Source organism: Musca vetustissima, unplaced genomic scaffold (assembly GCF_032173495.1).
Source record: "Musca vetustissima isolate MV318-11 ecotype Yass unplaced genomic scaffold, APGP_CSIRO_Mvet_v1 utg7685, whole genome shotgun sequence".
Taxonomy (NCBI): domain Eukaryota; kingdom Metazoa; phylum Arthropoda; class Insecta; order Diptera; family Muscidae; genus Musca; species Musca vetustissima.
This window is the reverse complement of record NW_026887687.1, coordinates 445,359-470,281: the sequence shown is the minus strand read 5'-3', so window position 1 is coordinate 470,281 and position 24,923 is coordinate 445,359. Positions and strand designations below refer to the sequence as shown.

The 24,923-nt window shown below is 34.0% G+C and overlaps 3 protein-coding genes across 3 annotated transcripts in view; 2 read left to right on the top strand and 1 right to left on the bottom strand.

Annotated features, from left to right (window-relative positions):
• The window catches only part of LOC133335359 (uncharacterized), a 34,457-nt gene extending 19,325 nt beyond the window's left edge, over nucleotides 1-15,132 (bottom strand). Inside the window, exon 1 of the mRNA XM_061543640.1 lies at nucleotides 14,566-15,132. Coding sequence (XP_061399624.1) covers nucleotides 14,566-15,132 — 567 coding nt within the window. The remainder of the gene's footprint in view (nucleotides 1-14,565) is intronic.
• On the top strand, nucleotides 6,496-13,923 carry LOC133335384 (uncharacterized). Its single transcript, XM_061543662.1, has 2 exons — nucleotides 6,496-6,600; nucleotides 12,739-13,923. Exons 1-2 carry the CDS (start codon nucleotides 6,496-6,498, stop codon nucleotides 13,921-13,923), a joined length of 1,290 nt encoding a protein of 429 aa, XP_061399646.1.
• A 1,616-nt stretch (nucleotides 15,133-16,748) lies between the features above and the next one.
• Nucleotides 16,749-24,415, top strand: LOC133335386 (TBC1 domain family member 8). Its single transcript, XM_061543665.1, has 11 exons — nucleotides 16,749-16,841; nucleotides 18,487-18,653; nucleotides 19,733-19,991; nucleotides 20,377-20,638; nucleotides 20,811-20,982; nucleotides 21,053-21,180; nucleotides 21,243-21,391; nucleotides 21,501-22,884; nucleotides 22,961-23,861; nucleotides 23,938-24,029; nucleotides 24,101-24,415. The coding sequence occupies exons 1-11, from the start codon at nucleotides 16,798-16,800 to the stop codon at nucleotides 24,413-24,415; spliced, it is 3,873 nt and encodes a 1,290-aa protein (XP_061399649.1). The 5' UTR covers nucleotides 16,749-16,797.
• The last annotated feature ends 508 nt before the right edge of the window (nucleotides 24,416-24,923 follow it).

Sequence of the window (24,923 nt, the reverse complement as noted above, 5' to 3'; positions counted from 1 at the left end):
TAATTGTTAACTGTAGAGCTTTTAACAAAACAGTCACACATATCATCCGATTGATACCGAAAATCATATGCGTATATGCATGTACAATTTGAAAGCGATCAGTGCGACATTTCCACACTCCAGTGAGGTAATGGTAATACTAAACAGTATCAAAATATGTATACCCTCTTAAATATTTATGCATAACTCCCACATCCTGTACATACAGCAATATAATTTATATCGATTTAATGGTCAACCACTCCTCTTGGATATAATGTCAACTTCACCGTTCCATGTCCTTCAGGAGTAAACACATACGCCATTGAATTTTTTGACACAAAACATTATTTTTTGACCAGATCCCCTTGCCCATATACACACTTTCGTAATGTTCGGTTCATAGTTGCTGCCTCTGGATCCAATTTAAAAACAATACAAAAAGTTTTTGTCCATTTCATCCCTTAAAACCTACGCGATCATTACCAAAAACAATAGTGGTTTTCTCTGATACATGCAAAATTTTGTGACGATTCGTCCTTATCTGTGGACTATATCGTGTTTGCAAATTATAATGGACAGACGGACGGACACACATGAAACTCAGCTAGTCGAGATATGACGATCGTTTTCGCGGCGTTACAAAGCTATAATGCCCATAATTGTATAGGGTATAAAAACTACTAGTATTAAATTAAAGAGAAGATAGCTGGTAATACTGTCAACTTTGTTTAACTACTTTTCATATTTAGTTACTGGATTTTTCCTTTCTTTTTGAACGCAAAAAATATTTTCTACTGTTTCGTGCTGATATTAGGAAATCCGGTTTCACGAGCAACAGTAAATCCATTGTATATTGGAATGTTCCATACGTTCTAATTTTATATTATATAACATGTTCTATGTTTTAAAAAATATTGTATTTTTTCTGCCTTTTGTAAACGCCGGTTAACCAGTTTTAAGTATTTTCATTCAAAACATTGTGAACGGCAACACCTTTTCTATGGACGTGTAAATATCACACGATCATCTGCATAGCATCATAGCCATCATCAACTCTCATTTATCGAAAACTTCAAAACAAACGTGAATCTCATCTTCATTTCGATGACACCTCCATTGAGAAGAATTGGCGAGAGAATGGGAGTAGAGGAGAATACCAACGCTGTTATTGTCACCATCAACAACCGAACAAGTAAGTGAACAATGGAGTCGAAGTGCAAAAACAAAACACACACGAGTAACAACAATAACAATTGCTAAATGCTAATAATATGATGGAGAAGGTAAGTAAAATAAAAAACAATACAGCAACAACAACAACAAAATAAGCAATACTCATTGCTGGGTACTCTGAGACAACTCACATGAACAAGTGCAGCAACCTACGTCGTCGGTATGTATGAATCGGCATAGAAATAAAGCATACAGTCATCATATACATACATACGTATGCGATATGTACGAATAGCTTCGTATGTTTGCATGCATGTTCGACGACTCTTGTATGATATGCCCAACGAATGTAGTCATCATAAATAGCAATAGCCAGTTGACTAACTGACTAGTCAGCCAACCAACCAAGCAGCCAGCCAAACAGCTACTCTCACACAGTCAGCTGAGTTAAAAACAAATGAACATTGGTTTGTAACAAAGCATTATTTCGATGAGGGGGGTGGGCGACCAAAGGGGTTTGCATATTGCAGTTATGCACAACACCATCGGCAGTAACAGCAGTCGTTGTCGTCATCACCAACGACAACAACAACAGCAACAACAATTGCAAATATACCACTATGAATAAGACTCACTTTTATGTGGAAATGTTATGCACAATGACAGCCAACCAGCCATCCGACCAGACGGTTAGCTTTTTAACTAACCGGTGAGTGGTGCATAAACTGAGGTATTAATAGTCTGCATGGTATATTAAGTTAAAAATTATATAAAGACTAGAAGTTATCTCCTGCAACTAAAATGTGGGTGTTAAATTAATAAACTATACTTAAAAACAACATTACGGAAAAGAGGTTCTACAAATTTTAAATATTGTGCCCTGTAGGTATATTCTGTAACATTTTAACAACATTCGATATTGTTTATTTTACAACAATTTCATTTGTTTGTTTAATTGTTTTTACAATAACGAAAGAAATTTAAACAATATCGAATGTTGTTTAAAGTTACAGAATAGGCCTACTGGGAAAGAAACCTAAGGTAATAAATAATCAAAATCGGTAAATGTTATCCAGGCTTTGTTTCGATCAAAATGACATACAATTGAAATCTAATTTATGTACATTAACAAAAGTATAAAAACTTGTTTGATAGTTTTGATACTACATCGACAAACTTCTTCCATTACATGATTTTGCATAAAATTATTTTAATGAGATAGAAATTATCAGTCGGCCTCCGCGACAGATTGATAACCTCAGCATGCGACACACATATCTGCAAAATCTAGGTAGAGGTACTCGTATGTCCCAATAGCCTTTGCACAAAATTTTCTTTTAAAGTGTGCAAAGTTTGGACTAAAACGGATAAAAATGTTGCCCATTTAGGGGGTAGATTCCAAGAGGAGTGAAACGATTGTTCCAATCCTTTTTAACTTGATCTAGTGTTGATAGAAATATAACCATTTGCGAATTGTAATGTTCTTTTTGATGGTTGAGTTTAGTAAAATGTATACGATTAGCAAGTTAAATCGTTAAGTTAGGCAGGGACGAACTTTTTTATACCCTCCATCATGAGATGGACATTTAAAATACTTGTAGTCCGTTCGGGACCTTAAAATATGGTGGAGTATGCCCTTGTGCATTTTTCGTAGGGAGATTTGAAAAGCAATAAAAACCAAATAAGAGCCAATTCCTTCAAGGGGACCCCACCTCGATTTCAAACACCGAAAAATTTCATCCGGCTGGCAAATTGTAATACATTGGGCTAAAACTTGTAACTTGGCATACATGTTTACATGAAGACTTTAAGAAGAAAATAATTTGATAAAATGTTGTTGTCTTGATTTTTATTTATTTTATTTTTGTTTTGTAATTAAAAAACTTCTTTTCGACGGCGGGCATGATTGCCGACTGAAACATCCGAATCTCAAAACTCCAACCCAATTAGAAAGAGTACATATCTGGCTCTGGATTGACTTCGCTCGAAAATGAGCAAATGGATTAATAGTTTCTGAGTTATCGTGCCCGTCGTTTAAATTTTGAGAAGAACTCTTGCCATCGCTTGATGCTGACACAGTAAATCGACCATATCTTCAAGAGACAATTTGATTTTTTAAAACCGGGAATGAGGGGTCCCTTTAAGAAAGCGCCCTAAAATACACAAAATGCCGAATATGGGGGGGCTTTCCTGCCTTTATTTAGGGTCTAGCCTGAAACGTGGTACAATATAGATAATTTTTGGTAAGAAAATTTACAATATAATTCTAAATTATACCCATATGGTTGAAAGCGTGCCTAATCGAAATTTGTGAGGTACCATTATATGGGGCTTATCCTAAAAGTAGACCAAGATTTATAATTTTTGGTAGGAAGATTCGAAACAACAGCCTATTTATAATTAGATTTATAATTTTATAAATTTTTGACCACTTGTGGGAGAGGTTGCTATAAAATGCAGCAGAATTTTTCACGATGCCCCAAATATCAACCAAATCGGAACTACATTCAAGAGTTAACGTGCGATCTTTCACAAAAATTGTCCAAATTGCACCAAACGATATTTATTTGAAAGATAATTTTATTGGTTTAAAATCGATTATTTTAAAAATTCTTTATTTTTAATAATAATAAAAAATCTTAAAAACTAACGGTTTTTGACCATAAAAGGTTCGTACGATATTAATAAACCTATTTCAGAATTAAATGACATTACATTTTTTCATTAATGAACGTATTTATTCTAATATTCATATTCATTTGTGCACATTTTGCAGTAATTTGTTGCGATCAAATCCATATATCATTAATTCCCCCTGCAGTCATTATGGGTTCATTTCTAAATTGCCTTTTTAATATAGCCCATGCTTTTTGAAGTGGATTTATGAAGACACTTCCTCTTACAATTGGATTTATAAAGACCAATAGGTCTGCAGAGAGACCCAGGAATGTATATAGAGGCCACAGGTCGAATTGTTCTGCATAAAGACCACAGGACTTTATAAAGACCAATTGCTGTGTAAACAAACAGATGGAAAGTGTATAGATATCACAGGTCTGCTGAGAGAACATAAGCCTTTAAAAAGACCAAACAGTCTTTTTTTAAAATTCGTCGCAAATTTCTAATTAACAAACTCAAATATAAATACAAAAATTATTTAAAAAATTATTATAAAACAATGAAATCCAATCATCAAGCAATTATACGCAAATGTTTGTTTTATTAAATCGGTAAACGCGTTTTCTTCATAATATGTAGCTTATAAATATATAAACACATTTTCTTATTTAAATTAAAACTACAATCTTGTAAATCCCCCACATTTGATAAGGAATGGGGTTTTACTGAGTTGATTTATGCGACTTGTCACCATAAGGTGTTTTATGTAATATCAATTGTCTTGAGATTCCAACAATGAAAAATCGATTATCCCACCAATAATAGTAATTCCCATTGACATGTCGTGGTCCTTTTGATATCATCTCTAACGAGAGAAACTCAAACGATGCTCATTAACAATTTGATATAAATCGATAAACAAGAGATCTCTTGGAGAGTAGAGACTAATTGATTATTATAACTAAGATTTTAATTGCATATTAATGCAGCTCTGATCTGTCTCTCTAGTTAATAATAAACACGAGAATATAGAATAAACCACCAGCATTGTTATTGGACTTGATTTAATCGTCAAGGCCATATGTGTTGAGTGTGTATGTGTGTATGGTATAATATTTTTTGCAAAACCTAACAATACCAAAATCAGCATTACTTTCATAAAATAAAACAGCAACACACACAGCAATTGCAAATAATCTCGTTGTTGCTTTTCTTATGACAAACATATGTACGACGTAAGAAGTATTCCACATTTTGTACCTTCTTCTTACCGAGTTATGTTCTGTTCTCCGTGTTCTTATTTCTCATATGTGCATTTGTGTTTGTGTTGTTATTGTTTTTGTAGCCCATATAATAATACACATACACTCACACACACACAACAACTACAGCTAGTCCACAAAACACACTCTTTCTTCTGCTGTATGGCAACGACACCGACGAAAAGCAAACAGGCGGCAGTTGAACAACGAACAGCACATAATTTTATACAAATAGCAACAACACAACACAATGATATACTACTCTGACAGTACAACGAACAAAAAGCACTACTGGAGAAGAAAACAAAAACAACTGGCGTTCGTTGTGCGACGCGCGAACACAACAAAACACCAACACAGGCTCACTTAATACCGTTTTTATTTCATACGGGGCGGTAAACGTAACGACAACGACGAGTCTGCTTTTATTTCATTTCGTTTTGTGTGTGGTGCTTGTGCTGTTGCTGGTTCTGCTACGGCAGCCGTTGTTTAGTATCAAAGTGTTACTCAGCACATAAGCACACACAGAATAGAACAGAGAGCCAGAGGACAGAACAAAACAAAAATATCAAACAAGAATTTCAACCAATTTATGGAAGAAATAAAATAATAACAATAACACGAAACGAAAGCAAAACAACCGTCGTTCGTACGTACTATTGTGTGAGATAAACAGTCGTAGTGGATGGATAGATGGTTGCTTGGTCAAACAATTTGTTTGGCAATATAAAATTGAGTTAGTCCGTGTGGAATAAAAGTGAACTACTACCAAAAGAGACTACTTGCCAAAATTCTTGACAGATAAGACAAGTACATTTTGTTTGGATCACAAACATCAGTTGGCAGAAGAGCAACGAATTGTATAATCGTCGGCCCGAAGCCAAGACGTCAATGAGAGATAGAGAGAGAGAGAAAAACAACTATAATAACAAAACAAAAACGTAATAAATGTCAAAAGTTTTAGTGTCCATATGAAGTAGTTGTTGTTCCTAAAGTGAGTTTGGCATCGACTCCTTGTGGCATTAACATAACCTCAACACAAACACACACCGACACGCTCGCAAAGGCACATCGAAAGCAATATAAAAAAGCTATTTGGCTGATTTTTCAACCAATACATTAACACGTTATTGTGGCATTTAATCGCCGGCAGAGTGTGCGGAAAGAAATAAACTTGTGGGACTTTATGTTATATGAAAACACACATCTATTGAATTCGTGTAGGTGTATTGCGAGTGATTAAGCGAAATAAGACCTTTTGCAGCCGTAGTAGTGTTTTCTTTTATGGCATAACAAAAACAACGACACCAAGAGAGCTTGTAAACTATTGTGACATTTTGATTTGATGTGACATATCACTCACTCTCATTCCATACCAGAGTTGTATTTTGTTAAGAACTATTCTGATTGAGTAAACAAGAGAGCAAACGACATAAGAGATATTTATATAAAGAAAGAAATGAAATTGGCAACAATGCCCCGGCGATCATCAGGTGGAATTTCAAAACTAATGGCTCCAAAAACAACTGAAACGGATGTTGAGACAGCAGTTCCCGCAAAGAAGGTAAGTTGTTGTTTTTTCTTTCATATTTTACTATAATTATTAACTAATGTTATTTATTATTACATGAAGTATGTTCCAGTACTTTTTCGCAACCATTACTTCCTTAAAAAAATATATGTAACATAAAATCTTATTTCTATAGTCCGATATTATGTTATAGCTCTTAGGATGTTTCGCGTTTTGTATAGCATCCATATAACGTAACATTTTGGTATAACCGCCATATAACGTTTCAGCCCAATTTTCTGTATTTTGGACACGCTTTTAATCGGCTGAACAGTAAAATATCGATAATTCGGATTTCACAACTCATTGCATATTCTATAGTCCGGATTGTAGCAGGGCACGAAACAACAGTTAAAATTGCGAGCAATGAATGTTTTCCTTATCTGTGTAGTTTTTTTTTATTTTTTGCATGAAGAGTTCACACAAATTTTTACCTATTTTAGGGAAAATTTTACCTATTTGCAATAAATGATTTTTTTAATAAAAACAAAATTATTTACATTAACACTAACTTAATATAAAAATTTAAACCAATTAAAAAGAACTCTTTAATCCGGATTTGGGTATGTAATCAATTGTCAAGATTAGCGAACTTTTTCTGTGGTTTCTCATAAGACAAAAAAAACATCCTAAATTTCGGTATATTGAGGAGTTTTGTCAGGTTTTTCAACCAAAGTTGTTGTAATTTTCATGGGGTATAAAATCTCCCTACAAAAAAATTATAAATATTAGCTTCGGGATAAACCACTATTATTCTGTATTTTAGAGATTTGATGCTTTTTTCAATAGAATTGACTTGAATTTGATATTATGGATTTTCATTGGGTGTCAAACTACGTCTTGGCATAGTCCGATATAACTGTACCCAAAACTTCCAGTATTTTAGTTTAATTTTAAAAACATTATAGTCTGTAGTTAGGTATGTCGTTTTATCCTGGCAGCAATTTACCATCCCTATATAAAAGTCTTGTATAAAGATGGTGGATGTGGATGGTATAAAGTGTTTTGAGGAGATTTCTACCCATATACATGGTTTAGAAATGTGCCTTGAGCTATCTATTGAAAACATTTCGACTTCGAAGTTTACGCTGATCAAAAAATGTATGATGCTATTCTACGAGATACAAACCGAATAACAAAACCATTATCTTCACTATGTTAGAAAATTGGAGTCACCACAAAAACGGAGTTAGAATCGACGTTTAGCCAAACGTTGTTTGAATCCGTATCCTGCAAATTGAAAATAATATATACCTAAAGGGAAATTTTGAGTTTAAATGATAAAGCAGATTTGTGGATAAGAATATTGTTGATCATATAAGGACAAACTTCCTCCAAAAGACTGGAATCACTTTTATAAGGCTCCCCATAACTAAGGCATTTACCCAAGTGTCTTAGACGTTTACGATTATTTGTAATTCTCCATATTTATGAACTAGTTTTTTTTTCTTTTCTTTTAAAAATGTATTAATTACTCGTGTCACAAACGAATATTATAATAAAACGTAAAAACTGCTAACCCTTTCATCAGGCACCACATTCACATTCATACGCTCACTACATGCACATTTCCATACTTACATACATACATATCAATACTATTATTATTGAACAACATTGTGTTGTATTGTATTAACCCTTAAAATCATTAAAACCTCCAACGAACAACATTTAGAACAAGGCAACAGCAAAAAAACGAAAGAACAAATGTCTATGTGAACAGACAGACAAACCAAAAACAAGAATGTGCTATTAAGAACTGTCATTATGGCATATTCTCATTGTTGCAAACTACAAAAGACATTCGCATAAAAAATTGGGGTTTTCTTCGTGCACGTGTATGAAACCACTCACGCACACACACACGCGCTCTCATGCTAATATTGTGTACGCAATATGGTACGAACTAAGAAAATAAACAGAAAATATTGTTGTCGTTGTCAAGTAACTGAACGCCAGCTTTTACACAGAGCATTACAACTACCACTACAACGGCGACTGGTTGTATGAAAGACAGCCTGCCTGCTATAACATCTGTGAGCCGTACTAGCTAGCTGGCCGGGTGGCTGGCGAGGAAATGGCAAAGGTGTGAAAATGAATAGGAATTTCATACCAACAACGAATGTCGTCGTCATCATCATCACTATCGTCGTCGTAGTCATAGTCATGCAATTGGCATCGATGGCTTAAATGCGCACTTACACCACGTTATTTATATATCGCAATATACCAACACATCGATACATTTACACATGCATGAGTCTCGTTGTCGTTTATGCCATTTCTGCTGTGAATAATCATCGTGTGCTCTCTAGTTTTGCTAATGTGCTAAAGTCTCCCCCTCCCACGTCCCTCACCTGTTTGAACCAACTGATGGAGCAATGAAATAAACACTGAAACAAACGACTAGCCAAGCAACCAAACAACCCATACAGTAACAGCTTTCATGGCGTTTACTATTGTTTCTGTCAGAAGTATTAAAATTAAATACCAGCTGAAATGATCGAAAAACAAATAAAAACGTAAACTTAATAAGACTTTGAAGTATGGTATACAATGACAGGTGGCAGGTAGCAGACTCATACAATTTTAGGGAGACTTTTGTATGTGTAAGACTTCTAAGATAACTTCTATTGGTGGGAGGTAAGGTATTTAAAGAAAACTATATATTTATAAAATTATATATATTATAATTAGAAAAACTATAAGAAAAAAAATATAAAAGTTATTATTCGTATAAGAAGTAACCTATTTAGACCAATCCACAAGTTTTTTACAACATTTCTAATTTTTCATTGTAAAAAATTGCGGATGTGTCTTTTTTGAAAACCTTTTTCTATATGAAGGAGTTGCCAGATCGGAACAAAATTTAACTTGTGTTCATAACAGAGATGGAAGTTTCCAAAACACTTTACTTTTATCTTTTTATAACGGGCTTTTTGTGCTACGCTAAGAACTTTCCGAACTACCCTCGTATAAGAGGTATTACATGCAATTGGCATCGATTCTTCGTATAAAAGACTTATACGAGATATTATATATATATATAGAAGTTCTATATGGAGGCATATATGTTTAGGTTTTATAACAGGTTTTGTATGTAAAGGAGACGTATAAGAGGTCTTCCACATTGAGAAAATTTATAGAAGGTATTCTATGTATAAAAGATCTATAAGAGTATAGAAGTCCTATCAGAGGTATTATTTGTATAAGATACATAAGAAGTTGTCTATGAATAAAAAATTTAAAGAAGGTATTCTATGTATAGGAGACCTGTAATAAATTGTCTATGTATAAAATACCTAAAAGAGGTATATGTATGAAAGATTTATAATAGATCTTATAGAGGCCATAGAAAGAAATCCAAAAGGTTAAATGAATGTGTATGGGCTATATAGATGTATTCCATTCCAGGTCTATATGAATAGAAGTCTTAAAGAATTTGGTTAGTTTGTGGATAGAATACCTACAGAAGAAGATTTCTACAAAAATAACTATGTTGCCAATTTTCTTTCTCTTCCTTTCCAACATCCTCATATTCCCGCACTTCTCACATCTCCCCCGTTAAGCCGATTGTGGGTGGTGGTAGTTGTATGTTGATTTAGTTTGTTTGTTAACTCAGTCAACAAGCATTTCATAGTTAACAGTAAAATATGGTTACAAACAAATGTATCGCAAGCCACAACGTTGCTACGGTCACGGCACAGATACACACATACACATACATAACAACAGGCACGCATACTAATACTTAGCCGGGTATGCCATAAGCGATGGTTGTTATTATCTTGTGTGTGTTCTGTTTTCATTTTCTTTTTTTTTTTTTGGTTTCATGTGCCGCATGTTGCAAGTAACCAAGAAAAGAAAATAATGCCACCCAACATACTATCAGACGGCTTAGGAAAACAGTTGGCAAACAAATGCAAGATTCATGTAGGACGACGTTGTATGCATTTTTTGGGAGATGGAATTATGGACACGGGTAACATATTCACATAATGTGTTGGGAAAAAACAAAAGGTAGACCTTGTTGGAAAAGAATAACAACACGAAAGGATATTTCGATTATAGAAATATTATACAAAAAAGGATTTTAATGGATTAACTACAGTTTTAAAATATATTATAATTGAATGTATTTGAATGTTCAGAAAAGTGATTTGAATTTATTTATTCATTCAGTAATAAAGAAGCCTTAACGGTCAATTATATATTACAAATTCAATATACACCAGAGAATAATTTAATATTAATAATAATAATGAACCGAAATTCTTGTATATACAGATTTGTTTTGAAATGTTATCGATTTCTGTAAACCAATTTCAATTTTTCCAACAGGGTATTCGAAAAAACAAATGTAGTAATGCTGCTTTTCGCGGCAATATTTCTGGGGTGGTAAAACACAATTCGTTTTTAAGCCCTATTTGCAATTGTGGTCGTTAGTAACAAATGAAACGAGTATTATAGCCGTTCTTTACACAACACACACAAGCAACATTGGAACAGAGTCACCTTTCGAATAGCCCAACAATGATATAACAACAAATGTTGCTTCCTGTGCGTAACGACAAACTCATATTCCATATAATGAACACTCACACAGGTATACAACTTTACAGATACCAAAAAAAGATTCGAATAATTTTTGTTTAGGAGATCTTCAAATATTATAGAGGGTTTGTTAAAATGTTAAGAAAGTATTAGAAATATTGGTTAAAATCGAATACTGCGTTAGCATCCCCATTCTGATACACCATTTCCAATCCAATCTGTATTCCTTCACCCAATACCAAATATAGTATGATTATCAATTCCAGTACACTTTTAGTACATACTAGCATATGTCCGCTACTTCGTTAGCGAATGTGTCATTTGAAAACCAATACCGTATTTCCAGAACAACCTCTACCAATTCTGATCGCAACACAAATCTAGCTCTATACTAAATTTGGTATCATTTATAACCCGTTGTACTTGTTTCCAAAAAAATTTACAAATTTCAAATATAGATTCACTTCAATCCAAATTTTGTAACCGTTAGTATTAATATACATTTCCATAACTACCTACGTTAACAATCATAAGCACGAAACTTCCCAACATACCCCAATTTTAATTCCAAATTTCAGGATTCCAGCTCTACAGGTTCACCTAAATCCCGATTGTATCGAGTTTAGTACAATTTAGTACACATAAGTAAAAATTTCCTTTACTACCTACATTATGCAATCCAATGTAAATCTTACTATCGGTTTAACCAAATTTAGTACACATAAGTACGAATTCACAAAACTACCTACATACCGCAATTCTACAGTCCTACAGTAATCATAATTTCAAATTTTTTACTGTTCCGACTCTAAATCTAAATTGTACCAAATTTAGTGCCATTTAGTAGACATTTCCAAAACATCCTACACCCCAACAGTGATCCTAACTCCAAATTTCAGGATTCCAACTCTTTTGGTTCACTCAAAATTCAAATTGGACCAAATTTAGTACAGTTTAGTACTTTTCGTAGTTTTTAGCTCTATCCATTCACATGATACGATTTTGTACAAAAATTATTACGTTCCGATACTTGTAGTTTGAATGTCCAAAAAATCCTTTGCTACATCTATTCTACACTCCATAACTGACCCTCATTTCAAAGAGTTCTAGCTCTACCCGTTCGCCAAATAAAAATGGTACCACATTTAGTACATTTTTTGACGTTCTAGTACGAATTTCCAATAATTGGACCAAGAGTGACCTTCACCCCGAATTTCAAGATTCTAGCTTCATCTAACCCTTGCCTTTAACAATTATCGGTATTCTATTCTAAATTCAATTTATGTGCCACTCATAACTTATTCCTACAAATATAATTATTTCCACTATAAGACTTATTGCTCTAAAAATATACAACAACCACAAGGAAACGATTATGTGCGCTGCGCTTTGGAGTTAAATATATTTTAACTTTTGCGTGCGTTAACGCGATAACAAAAAATGCTCAACGCGAACATTCTGTTTAGCCCTTTAGAGCTTCAATACTTCCGAACTAAATATTTTTTATAGTTGTCAAGTAACAAATACTAATTAACAAATTGCCTACTAATAATCAGTTTATTTATTTTTTACTTTCAGCCCAAACGTCGCAATGAACGTAACATACTAACATTTTATGAAAAAATTGCCGTTATACGATATTACGATGAGACGAATATTTCACGCAATAGTTTGGCGAAAATGTTTCACTGCTGTGCAACACAAATCCGACGCATACTGGAACGCAAACAGGAGCTACTACAACAACTAGCAACACTCAGCGAAGCTGATGCTTCAATAATCATCGAAGAAATGACACGGAAACGGCGAAAATTCGAAATGAGCGCAATTAGTTTTATCCTGCATCAATGGGTGGAACGTTGTCGTCATATGCGCCTGCGTAAAAGTATCACCAATGACACGCTTAAGGACACGGCAGTAAAAATGGCTGCCATCTTAAATTTACCAGCATTCCGACCATCGTATAGATGGTTGAATCGTTTCCGTGGCAAATACAAGTACAACGATGAAGATTTGGGTGCAGGCAATGGCCCAGACACAGTACCCGGTGAATTGGCCGTTGAGGATATCATCATCGAATACAAGGATTCTCTGCCTAGTTTTATGCAAAAAGAAATCTCTGCCATAACATCGACAGCCAATGATTCTCTTCTCAGTTCATCGACGACGGCCGTTGCAGCAGCCGTGGCAAGTGAAATTCTGAAACCACGTCAAACGGATGTGGCAGCAGGCAAGGAGACGAATCTGCGCCAAAGTATGGATGAATTTGAAATATCTGAAGATGATGAGGACGATGACATGAATGATAGTACGGAAAGGCAGAGTGAGGAAGAAGTTATTGAAATTAACACGGCGACATCAAATGCCAGGCAAGAGGCGACAACAAAAACAACCACAGAAGACACAAATAATAACAATAATGAATTGTCCACTGAGGAGGAGAAAATCACCGATTCTACACCCAACCATGAATTCCCCATGATGACAGCTGGCTCGGCTGCCCTGTTGCACAGTATATTCCCACACCTGGCTGTAATCCATCAATTTGCCTTACTCAACTCGGATGTTAAAGCCTTGGAACTGATCTCCCAACTCGGCGTACACATGCAAACACGAGCCGAAGAAGGTGCCTACAAACAATTGTCGCTGGCGACAACCTCAACAAACAACAACAACGACGACGACGATGCTGCTGTTGTTGACGATGTTGATCCCAATGGTGATATGTATCCCGATATAGATGATATTGTTTTAATTGAATAGAAATGAATCGTAATTAAATTTTTTTTAAATTTCTATTTCCAATATTTTTAAAATCCAAATGAAATCTACCAAATCGTTTCAATGCCACCACCGCTGCCGTTTTTTATACTTAAATCATCGTGATGTATTTATTCAATAATGAATTAGTCGTAGCAGTTAAGTTAGTCTTAAAAAACAGTTTTACTGTATGAAATAAATATTTTAGTTTTTTTTTTCTTTTTTTTTAATTTTTAGTCTCGTTATTTACCATTCAATATATTATTGAAGTGAATTGAATTTAATCACAACTGTTTGTCATCATATTCCAGACAGATAGATTTATGTATTTAAAAGAAAAACATGTAATTCATGTATGTGAAATAAATAAAAATAAAATTTAAAAAAATATTAGTATTATTTGAATTGTCTATAATTATTTGAAACGAAGAAGGATTTATACATAACATAAATCATTGTAAATTGTTTATTCGCAAAACTGAAGAGACCTATTATACATAGGGATATATTTTTGGAGGAATTATTTGGAATTTATGTGCTAAAATTCTTTAAGGTATTGAATTTTGATTCCGTTCTAGACAAAATCAGTATAAATCACTTTGTAGAATTTTTTTTTTTTTTTAATTTTAAAAATATTTTACTTACAATTCTTTGCGTCGGTACATATAGCAATTCCATACTACATTCAGGACTGGCTAATTGTGGTCTAATGTCAGTTTCCCCTTCTTCTTCTCCTTCCCACTCTCCGCGATCATCTTCATCCGAATCCCCGGGAGGACTTTCTAATTTTATCATATTCGCATGAACAGAATAAATATCATTGACGTCGTGAACATATTCTCCCATATTCCGTTGTAAATGTAAATATTTTTCACGTAATACCCCGTGACGTTTCAAATCTTTTGGCGAACGCTGAGGCATTACACAGGTCAAATATGAATCAGTTTCCTGACATTTTGCATTGTTGCAACGTTTAGTGTAAATATTAGCTCGCGTACGCCGATGAATTTTTCGTATTTCCTCTTCCAGTGTAAGTGTCCTTCGTTTATCCGGTATTTGAGGACGACTATCACAGTGACGATCATAACCACAATTTTCGGTTCTCCATTCCGGATGTTGTGATTTAAGAGGTTCTCCCATATATGTCCGTACTTCATAGGGATTTTTCGTTGGACTCTGTGTAGCATTGAGGGGTACGAATTTTTTGTACATCTTTCTATTTGCGGGAGAATTTCGATTTTAATTGATAATTTTAAAAACAAAATATAAGAAGAAAATTTTCTAATTGAATTTATTTTTACAAATGAATGTATAACACAAAATTCAAATATATTGTGATTTTTATTTTAAATTTGTTGACATGTGTAGGTATTTTTGAAACGTTCAGTAATTATCGATAATTTTGGTACACACGTAACGTATACCATACGATCTGCTACATATAATTCTAATTAGAAATCTTCCATAAAAAAACAAAAACAAATTTTGAACAAATTTAGAACGTTTGGATTCGATTTTGAAACATCGGTATATCAGGTTCGTTAATTAATGGAAATGATCGAAATGTTGAATATTTTAATATATCTTACAAATTCATACTTTGTTCGCAAATGGTGATTATCGGTCCACAACAAAATTCTCAAAACATGAAGGAAACATAAATTCACAATATGCCTGCAAAATGACCTATTTGAACCATATTCCTAATGCCATTATATATATTTATCTAACACATGTATTTTACGTGTATTTTTCTTTTGCTGTCAAAACATATGTTTTATTTGAGTACCTCCAATAATCTTCTATTAATCAAAATTGCTTCTGATTGAAATAAATTGAAAAATGTTTTACCACTTATTGGGTACTGTAACAGACCAATAAACGTATAAAAATGTACTAATTTTTCCTCCATCAGAATAATTTATTTCCAAATCTAGTGATTTATTGTAAATTTGCCCATTACTTATCATCTGCCACACGTTGATATTGAGTTTCACCATTTGTGTCACAGATGTGAACAATTAATCGAAAAAAAAGATTTATCGATTAGTCGAAAATATAAAACAAAACAAAAATAAAGCAAAAAAGAACAACACAAAGAAAAGAAGTCGCAAAACGCAGTTGCAAAAAAACAAGTTAGAATCTATAAATTCGCATAAAATTCTTTAATATTATCGAAGTAAACATTGCATATAGCTAATAAATTGGTTATTGAATAAAGAAAATGTTTTGCGATATTTCCCAATATCGGAATGTAAACAAAATACAAATTACAGTGGAAATAAATAAACTTCAAGTTACATAGCGATTGCAAAGTGATGACACAGGGGCTTAAAAACAAATTGGGAAAACTATATGGAAATCAATACACCATATAAGGAGTATACCTAGCAAATCAGTGACCGGTTGGCAGTCAGTGTTTTATTTTGATTGTTTTATAAAATTGGAATATTTTTAGACACATCCATTGGAATTTTAGTGTCTCAATACGACTTTGAGCCACTGTGTGTGTGTTTGTGATTTTTTCAAAGCGATAAAGCCACAACCAAAATAAAGTGTTGGGAAAGAACAAAAACGAAAACTTAAAGTTACTTTTTTTGCACACAAAAAAAGCAAATAATAGTGCGTAAAAATAATATACAAAACAAAAAAGAATACTAACTAGCTCCACTCACAAAAAAGTTGAAGAGATACACAACAACAACAGCAACAATTGCAAATTAATTGGAACTAATTGTCCATCCAGCCAGCCAGACATCCATTCACTTGTTTTTCTGTGTATTATTTTAAGAGTAGAATTATTCTTCTTTGCCTGCTGCTATTGGATTCCATAACATCATCAGCCATCGGAGGGCAGGAAGTACATGCGGCAATAAAATGTGGATAGAACCTAAAGAACTTTTATTACCTTCGCCATTTTGGTAAGTCCACAATCTGTTTTTTTTTTTTTTGTTTTTTTACTAGTGGTTAGGCATCCAAAAACAAATAATAAATGTAAACCCCCTATTTAATGATAATGAAATATATATCGGACAATTAATTTTTAAGAGGGGAGGTGTACGATTCACAAATATTTTCTTCCGAAGTTGTAAAATAGATTTGTGTTTGCGTTTTTATTGCGTTTGGCACTAATCTATAATTTGTTAAGGCATTATGAAATTATCAATTGTCCAGAACCTGCAATTTTCTATAGATTTTTAAACTGCACTTACGTTGTCAATCATACACGCCAAATAATGCAAAACAATTGAATAACTTGGAAAGGAAGGGGTTTCCATATGTCAAGGGTTAAATAATCTATTGCAATTGGTGAAATCATTTGGAAGTCTTTTTGGTGAAATCACTATAAGTCCACTAAAATGTTTCAATCGCATGATTATACGCCCACCGGAATTCATGGGAAGATGACCGATATTGGGCTATTTCGTCTAATGTTTCTATTCCAACCAAATTCATATGACCGGAGATTCATGTCATCATTTTTTCTAGGCGACAGAGGTAGTTATTTAACAATATTTGGTATTTGAATTATTTACTACATGTAGGTGTTATTCCTCTGATCTAGGATTGGTAAAAATATTATGATGCGTTGGATTTTACATTTGAATTTAATCGTCATCTTTGTAGAAACATCATTTTAGTTATGAATTTGAAACTACAAAGAAATGTCTACTGGGCTAATAAAATGATTGGTAACTCTATTCAAAATGGTACCGTATGTCATGTTTTGTTCCACCGTTACTGCTCTACGCCTTCATTAAAGGAAGTATCAACTAATAATAGGAAACAATTGTTTTGTTTTGCGCGTTAACTGGATATTTTGTTTAAATATTTTCATTTAAATTTGACAAACATGTCATCGGCACAGGGAATGCTCTGCCCTTTGGGCGATGAAGAACACCTTCTGAGGGGATCTGGTGTTTACATTACAAATCCACGCCACATCAGTTTTGTCAAGAAAATGTTTCCAAACTTTCGATCACGCGAAAAAGTCTGTGCCGAATGCAAAGTAATGGTCGAGAAAATCTACAAAATTAAATACCAGAGAGCTTTGGAATTGCGAAAAAGTCGTTCATCTGTTTCTTCTGTGTCCAGTGTATCTGACGGTTCCAAAGAAACTGCTACTCCAGCTAGCAGTGATAGTGATCGGCCGACAACTAGTCGTGAAGCTGCTGCCAGACGTAAACAACGTGAGGAATCGATGCTTGCAAAAAAGAGACAAGATGCAAATAGCCCTGGTATAAATGTTCTAAAGGGACGACGTTTACCACATATACAACCAGCTCCGAGACGCCAACAGGCTGTTTACCCGAATCCCGATATAATGAATATATTACTCAGTGATATTCGCGGCGGATAAGTGTTTTTTTTTTTAGTTTTTAATTATATTGCCTCAACTTATTATCGCCTTAAAAGGGTATTTAAAATTCTATATCACAAACCCAAGTTATTTATTATTTAAAAATTTCGAAACTGAATTTGAATTTGTATTTGATATTAAATGTAATAAAATGCTATAATAATTTACAACTATTCAATTATTGTTTTTTTTTTAATTTTTTTCAGGCTTGCCGAAGAGCATTCCAAATATTTTGTGCTGCAAAAACGTCGTGGCCATGGCGAGTCACGTGGTTTGGGTTCCATTTTGGTTGGAACATTTGATAGTGTTTTTGATACCAAGCCGGCTCCATATCGGATACTGCATCAAACGCCAAATTCCGAAGTTTCATATGGTAAGTAACGTTTTCAGTAAAACTATTTGCGATAAATAAATGTAGCAGCACTCATTGCTAGTTCCAACCACGCCACATGTTTAAAAAAGTTTTATATTTTGAAGAATGTCGTCCTACTACAATCTCAATTTATTGTATATTTAGGTTGATATTAAATGGCAATAACATTTTATCTTTCAATAATCAAAATGTCATTTGCTAAAATATCCATATCTTTAACTTTAAATGTTTTGCCTTTTAATTTAATTTGCACTTTATCAAAGGCACATAGTCTTTTGTTTTATCAATTAAGTCATTGTCCGTATAAATTGTCATATATATATATATATATATATACCCTGTATATACCACAAATCTGCCTCAATAGAAGTATGTATTGGTATTAGACCCCAAGTGTCTTTGTACCAAATACGTTTTAAACGATTCGAAGTTGATATGTATGATTGTGCTCTTATTAATTGACAACGGAGGAGGTTTTAATTTGGTCTAATTTAGGCACATTGTAATATTCCATTTGAACTTAGAATAAATTCGTAAATGGAGACTAGTTTCCTTTATTTATGAAATTCTGATCTGATATATATTTTTCATTTTGTTTATTCCTATTTGCTAATTTTAATTTCGAGTTAATGGGGCAATCTATGTTTAATTATTTTCTAACATTGTCATGATCAATAGCAGATGTTCATCAACATCACCAAAATACCTTGACCAAAGTTATGCATTACATTTCCGATTTTTATTGCGTATTTTTTTCTTAATTGCAATTGAAACAACTACTTTCCCATATGTTCTCATTTGATAAGGCTAGGCAAATTTGTTGCTGATTCACACTGCATTTTATTGATTTTGAAACAAAAGTGTTTTGTTTTTCACTTTCAAGCTACAGATGATGACGAATAACAAAGAATATTATGATTACAATTCTCATGATCATAGTTAAACCCCCTTCTTAAATCGTTATATTTGTACAGTGCATAACTTATGTGATTCATTTCATAAATATTAACTTAAATATATTGAAATTTTATAATATTTTGAACCAATTTATTATTCTTTAATTATGTTTTTAATTGCAGAAATTGCCATTGGTGTCAATCAAGAAGAAATCTATAGAGACTGGAATTGGTTATCGAATAATCTTTTCAGAGTCCTAAATGAAATGGAATGTGAAGAGGAGATAACAAATTTCACAATTTGTAAAATTAAATCCTTGTATACCCAAAATCATCAAGATGAAACAGGAGATTCGGCTGATTTTAAAGTAAATCAATCGAAATTTCGTCAGTATTTCAATATGCCCGAAGAAGAACAACTGGTGAATTATTATTCATGCACGTAAGTATGGGAACACATGGGTCCTATGTAGGTCAATACTAAATAGTATAATTGTTATTAAAATGTGTTACTTAACATTTTAATGTAGTGTACCGCCTTATAGTCGAAAGACCAGGCATCATGAATTTGAAATAAATAAAACAAATTATGGGCTTGATAGCCTTGGATTAAATGTGAAATAAATGAAATTAAGGTAACATCAATCAGGCATGTTCAATGAATTTGGCATAATGACATTATTTTATCAAGCACTTTGTAATGATACAAATGTTGCATCCTTCTTCAAAATTAAAATATAAATATTGAAAATTAAATGTAGATATTTCAAAATTAAAATATAGATATTTTATCGATAACTTACAACATCCTCTTTTATAACTTTCAGTTATATAAAAAACAAAATTCCCCGTCAAGGTCATTTGTATATTTCGCTAAATCATGTGAGTTTCTATTCATATATGCTGGGTCAAGAAACCAAACGGAGTATTCGCTTTACGGAACTGGAAGAATTGTCGCATTATGGCAACACGATCTATTTGAAAACCAACAATAAAATGCAATATAACTTCACCATACTCTTTGATCACGTTGAAGCCTATGAACTAATAGAGCAATTGAATAAAATGGCCATACAACGGATAATACAGGTGAGTAAATGATATATATCAATACATCAAAAATGATGATGTTTTGAAGACATACATACATACATTGATAAAACTAATTAATTGTTTGGTTAATATTGTGTATATAAAGTTATGAAGTTGTATTTTGGTAGAAATTCACCTTCTAACGAAATATTTATTTTCTCACTTCTAGGATCCTGATAGTCCAATTATAGATAAGGAATCTTCTCTATTGCAACGATTTGGTCGTAGATCTTCAAAGAAACCGGCATTGTGTACGGATTTAACTGCCAGACAAAAATCCGAAGAGTATCGCATGTATTTCCGTTTACCACAAAGGGAAATTATTGATGGAACCATCAAAGGTGGGTAATTCGATTGAAACAAATATATTTAATTTAAACCCAATATACTTCCATTCGTTTTGTTTTATAGCAAATTTATTTACGCCTTATTCAAAACGTTATGTTCCCGGCAATATTTATCTATCTACGAATTTCATATGTTTCACAAGTGACACCAAGGGATTTGTCAGTGTTGTCATACCTTTACGAGTTATTAAGGTAAGCGAATTTTCTTTCTTACTGTTGTATATTACATTAATGCCACATTTTCTCTCTTCCAGAGTGTTGAAAAGAAAGATGATGGCGGTCATCGTTATGAGAATCAAATTGTTATAACCTCATCAGAAAATGTACCCTTTGTCTTTGCTCAAATTGTAGATCGCGATGTTTTGATAACGAAAATTACAAATTTACTATCGAAATTCCAAGTGTAAGTACATATCATAGCGTATGTAATGCAAAACAGCATACCAGCCAAACATTTATTTTATGTATTCGATATTTTAAAACATAATAATTAGCGGAGTATTTATTTACAGTCCCATCCGTAATGAACGTCCTAAATATGATATTTCCTGGAGCAAACAATCAGCCCTGATCAATACATTCAAAACGCAATTTTCTCCAGCCATGCTAGACAAGCAAAATCAAAAACTTGCCCGTTGGGAATCACATTTTCGTGATTATGGTCGTGGCATTTCAATGTTTCGTACTACCGATGTTATAAATCTAATTGCCGAGGGGGTGCCCGATAACTTGCGTCAGGAAGTTTGGCTTATATTTTCGGGAGCCATACATGAAAAAGATATGCATCCCGGTTTATATGAAGACTTGGTCGAAAAGGCGGCATGTATTAAACAATCGTCAATACACGAGGAAATTGAACGAGATCTACGTCGTTCGTTGCCCGAACATCTCGCCTTCCAGAGTGAAGATGGCCTGGGCGCGTTGAAGCGTGTCCTACAAGCATATGCCTTGCGCAATCCTCAGGTGGGCTATACACAGGGTCTGAACATAATAACATCTGTATTTCTGTTGTTCTGTGATGAGGAAAATGCCTTTTGGTTATTGGCCAGTTTGTGTGAAAATCTACTACCTGACTACTATAAGGATAAGGTTGTTGGAGCTCAGATCGACCAAGGGGTCTTCAATGAACTCATTAAATTGTACCTACCCGAGTTGCACCAACACTTAGACACGTTGGGTACCATCAAAATGATAACAATCTCCTGGTTCCTAACAATATTCATTAGTGTGATATCCTACGAGAGCGCCCTGCACATTATAGACTGCTTCTTTGTGGATGGTGCAAAAATCATGTTCATAATTGCTCTGCAAATTCTCGAATGGAATAAGGAGGAGCTGCTCAAGTGTCAGGATGATGGCGAATCAATGATGTTGCTGTCCATGTTTCTACAAGGCATCTACAATCCGGACTATCCGTCGCCACTGGAAAATGAAAAACGAAAATGCAAGCGCACACAGACTGTCCAAACACTCATCCATGAAGCCTATACGAAATTTAGCCACATAACATTGCAGAAGATAGAGGAGCTGCGCAACAAGCATCGCCGTCTGACAATGCGCAAATTTGACCTGGACAATGAGGAAACCATTGTGAAATTCCATGCCGAAAATCCCTATTTCGATAAGGACGAACTGCGTCTGCTGTTGTCGATAATACGCGAGGAGAAGATGGCTTTTCGCAAAGCTCATTTGCAAAAGATACACTCCCAGGTTGGTGAATCTCCCATTCTAGTGCCATCGCCATCAACAAGCCGTCCCAAAATGGGTTTCTATGAGAGTAACTGTAGCCGGGCCGAGGCCTATGGGGTTGATTTCGATACATTCCGTGTGCTGTTCTATGAACTAATGCCTTGGAAGTCGTGTGTCACCATTGATTTGGCTGAAAAGTTATTCAGGGTATGTTCGATCCATGTCCATCATTCATATTTCGTTTTTCGATTATTTAAATTGTTGTTGTTGTTTTTCTATTCAGTTAACGGATAAGAAAAGTACTGGCACTTTGGAATTTGCCCAGCTAGTAAATGCCTTTGGTTTGTTGTGCTCCAAGAAATACACTGAGAAACTAAAACTGCTATACATTCTGCATTTACCGCCTCTATTGTCGAAGGCTGAAATCGAACAGGTACGTAAACCACAGAGCAAGGCCAAAGATGATGCTGAGGAGGCCATCGAGGCAGAAGATTTCTTCGAGGAAGAAGCCTCAGAATCGATTGAGGCCTTGCCATCGCCAACCGACAACAATTTCGACGAAGATGATTATGCATTGATAACAGCCACGCGCAGACTGCACAATTTGGCCGGTATTTCGGGTAGCACATTTATGGATATATTGAGACCACCGAACAATCAATCGGGTAATTCAAACGCTTCGTCGATGGCAGTAAATGCAAGAACATCAACATTTTATGTAGATCTTTCAGAGGATGAAATAAGCATGCCAGGGACTAGCGGCGGCGAAGGCGGAGGTGCCGTAGGTGGTGGTGTCGGCGGTGTTTCAAGTTCACACAATGGTTCTGCAGCAGCGGCATTTTTCCCACTACGCCAAGAGGGTCGATTCGAGTCGATAGATACATTTTCAGACATTTCCGATTTGGGTGTAACGAAAGTAACACCACCCCAACTAAATGTTGAAACAATTTCGAATTTCTCACAGATTAGTGATCTGGTAATGGCCACAAATACCAAAATGGAACGAAACGATTCCAATACAGACACAAAGAGTTTGGGTAGTCTGAGAGCACTGTTCGATCAGCCGGATGGCAGTGCTTCAACCAATAAACAAATACCGAACATGAAAAAGGCGAATTTTCAAATATTATGGAGAAGTATACATGAAATTTTAGGCTCGTCGGATGCTGACATGAATAATGCATGTATGTTAGAATAGAGACTTGAATACGATTAATGTAATTACTAATAATGTCTAATTGTTTTCTTTTCTCGTTTTAGATAAAAATCTCATTGAAATGGGTAATTGTAATTTGAAAAAAGAATCCAGCCTAGAAAGTTTTACCCAATTGAATTTAGGTGGCAATGAAGAGGTGAATAGCAGCAGCAAATCACAGAAATAAATATGCACATAAAATTAATTATTTTATATTTCATTTCACAGCCCGATTCAAATGGAAACCCAACCACACCATGTGAACCCCCCGGCACCACAAAACTGTTCATGGATTTGGAAGAAGAATTGCGACAAGCACGCGGAGAATCAAATTCATCGTCTAATCAAAAGTCCAGTAAGAATACCAGCAGCAGTAATAGTTCCATTGATTTTGACTGTTGGGAGATATCCATTAATCAATTCATTGGCACAGTTTTAAATGTGAAGTCCATTGTGAAAGGATTTTATACTCGAACACCGATCAAGGAGAATATTGAAAAAATGCAAAAGAATAGACGTAAATGTGTTGCAACGAGCTACTGAATGGATGATCAAATGGATAATTGTTGAGACAAAAAAAATTGGTGGCAAATTAATTTTGTTTTGAAAACAAAAATTAGATTTCGTTAGGAATTAAAATATACATACATATATACATATGTTTTTGCAATTATTAAAATTTTGTTTTACATAGACTTATTTTATAAACACAAAAAAATAATTATTTAGCTTTAAATTTTCTCAAATGTTATAGCGCGCTAAACGAATTAGTTCATGTGATCAATTTATCTTTTTTCATACATATACGTATTGATATGTTTTTGTTTTTTACACTAATTATGCAATTAACACATCAACATATACATTAGACTGTCCTAGGCATTTGGTTTGAATGACACATATGTTTGGAAATGCAGTCCATTTCAATGTGCTTCACAAGGCTGGGACATTCTAATTTATATACACAGAAATCGAATGTTGAATTTTTACAGGTAGTATTGGATTTGAAAAGAAACAGAACTGAAATTGTGTTTTTTGTTTCAAGGATTGT

Bases quoted from the DNA above. Each gene is read 5' to 3' on its own strand.
- LOC133335384 (XM_061543662.1), top strand. From the start codon at position 6,496: ATGAAATTGGCAACAATGCCCCGGCGATCATCAGGTGGAATTTCAAAA. The intron at 6,601-12,738 runs GTAAGTTGTTGT...TTTTACTTTCAG, and splicing joins CAGCAGTTCCCGCAAAGAAG to CCCAAACGTCGCAATGAACG.
- LOC133335386 (XM_061543665.1), top strand. From the start codon at position 16,798: ATGTGGATAGAACCTAAAGAACTTTTATTACCTTCGCCATTTTG. The intron at 20,639-20,810 runs GTGAGTAAATGA...TCTCACTTCTAG, and splicing joins CCATACAACGGATAATACAG to GATCCTGATAGTCCAATTAT. The intron at 21,392-21,500 runs GTAAGTACATAT...ATTTATTTACAG, and splicing joins TTACTATCGAAATTCCAAGT to TCCCATCCGTAATGAACGTC.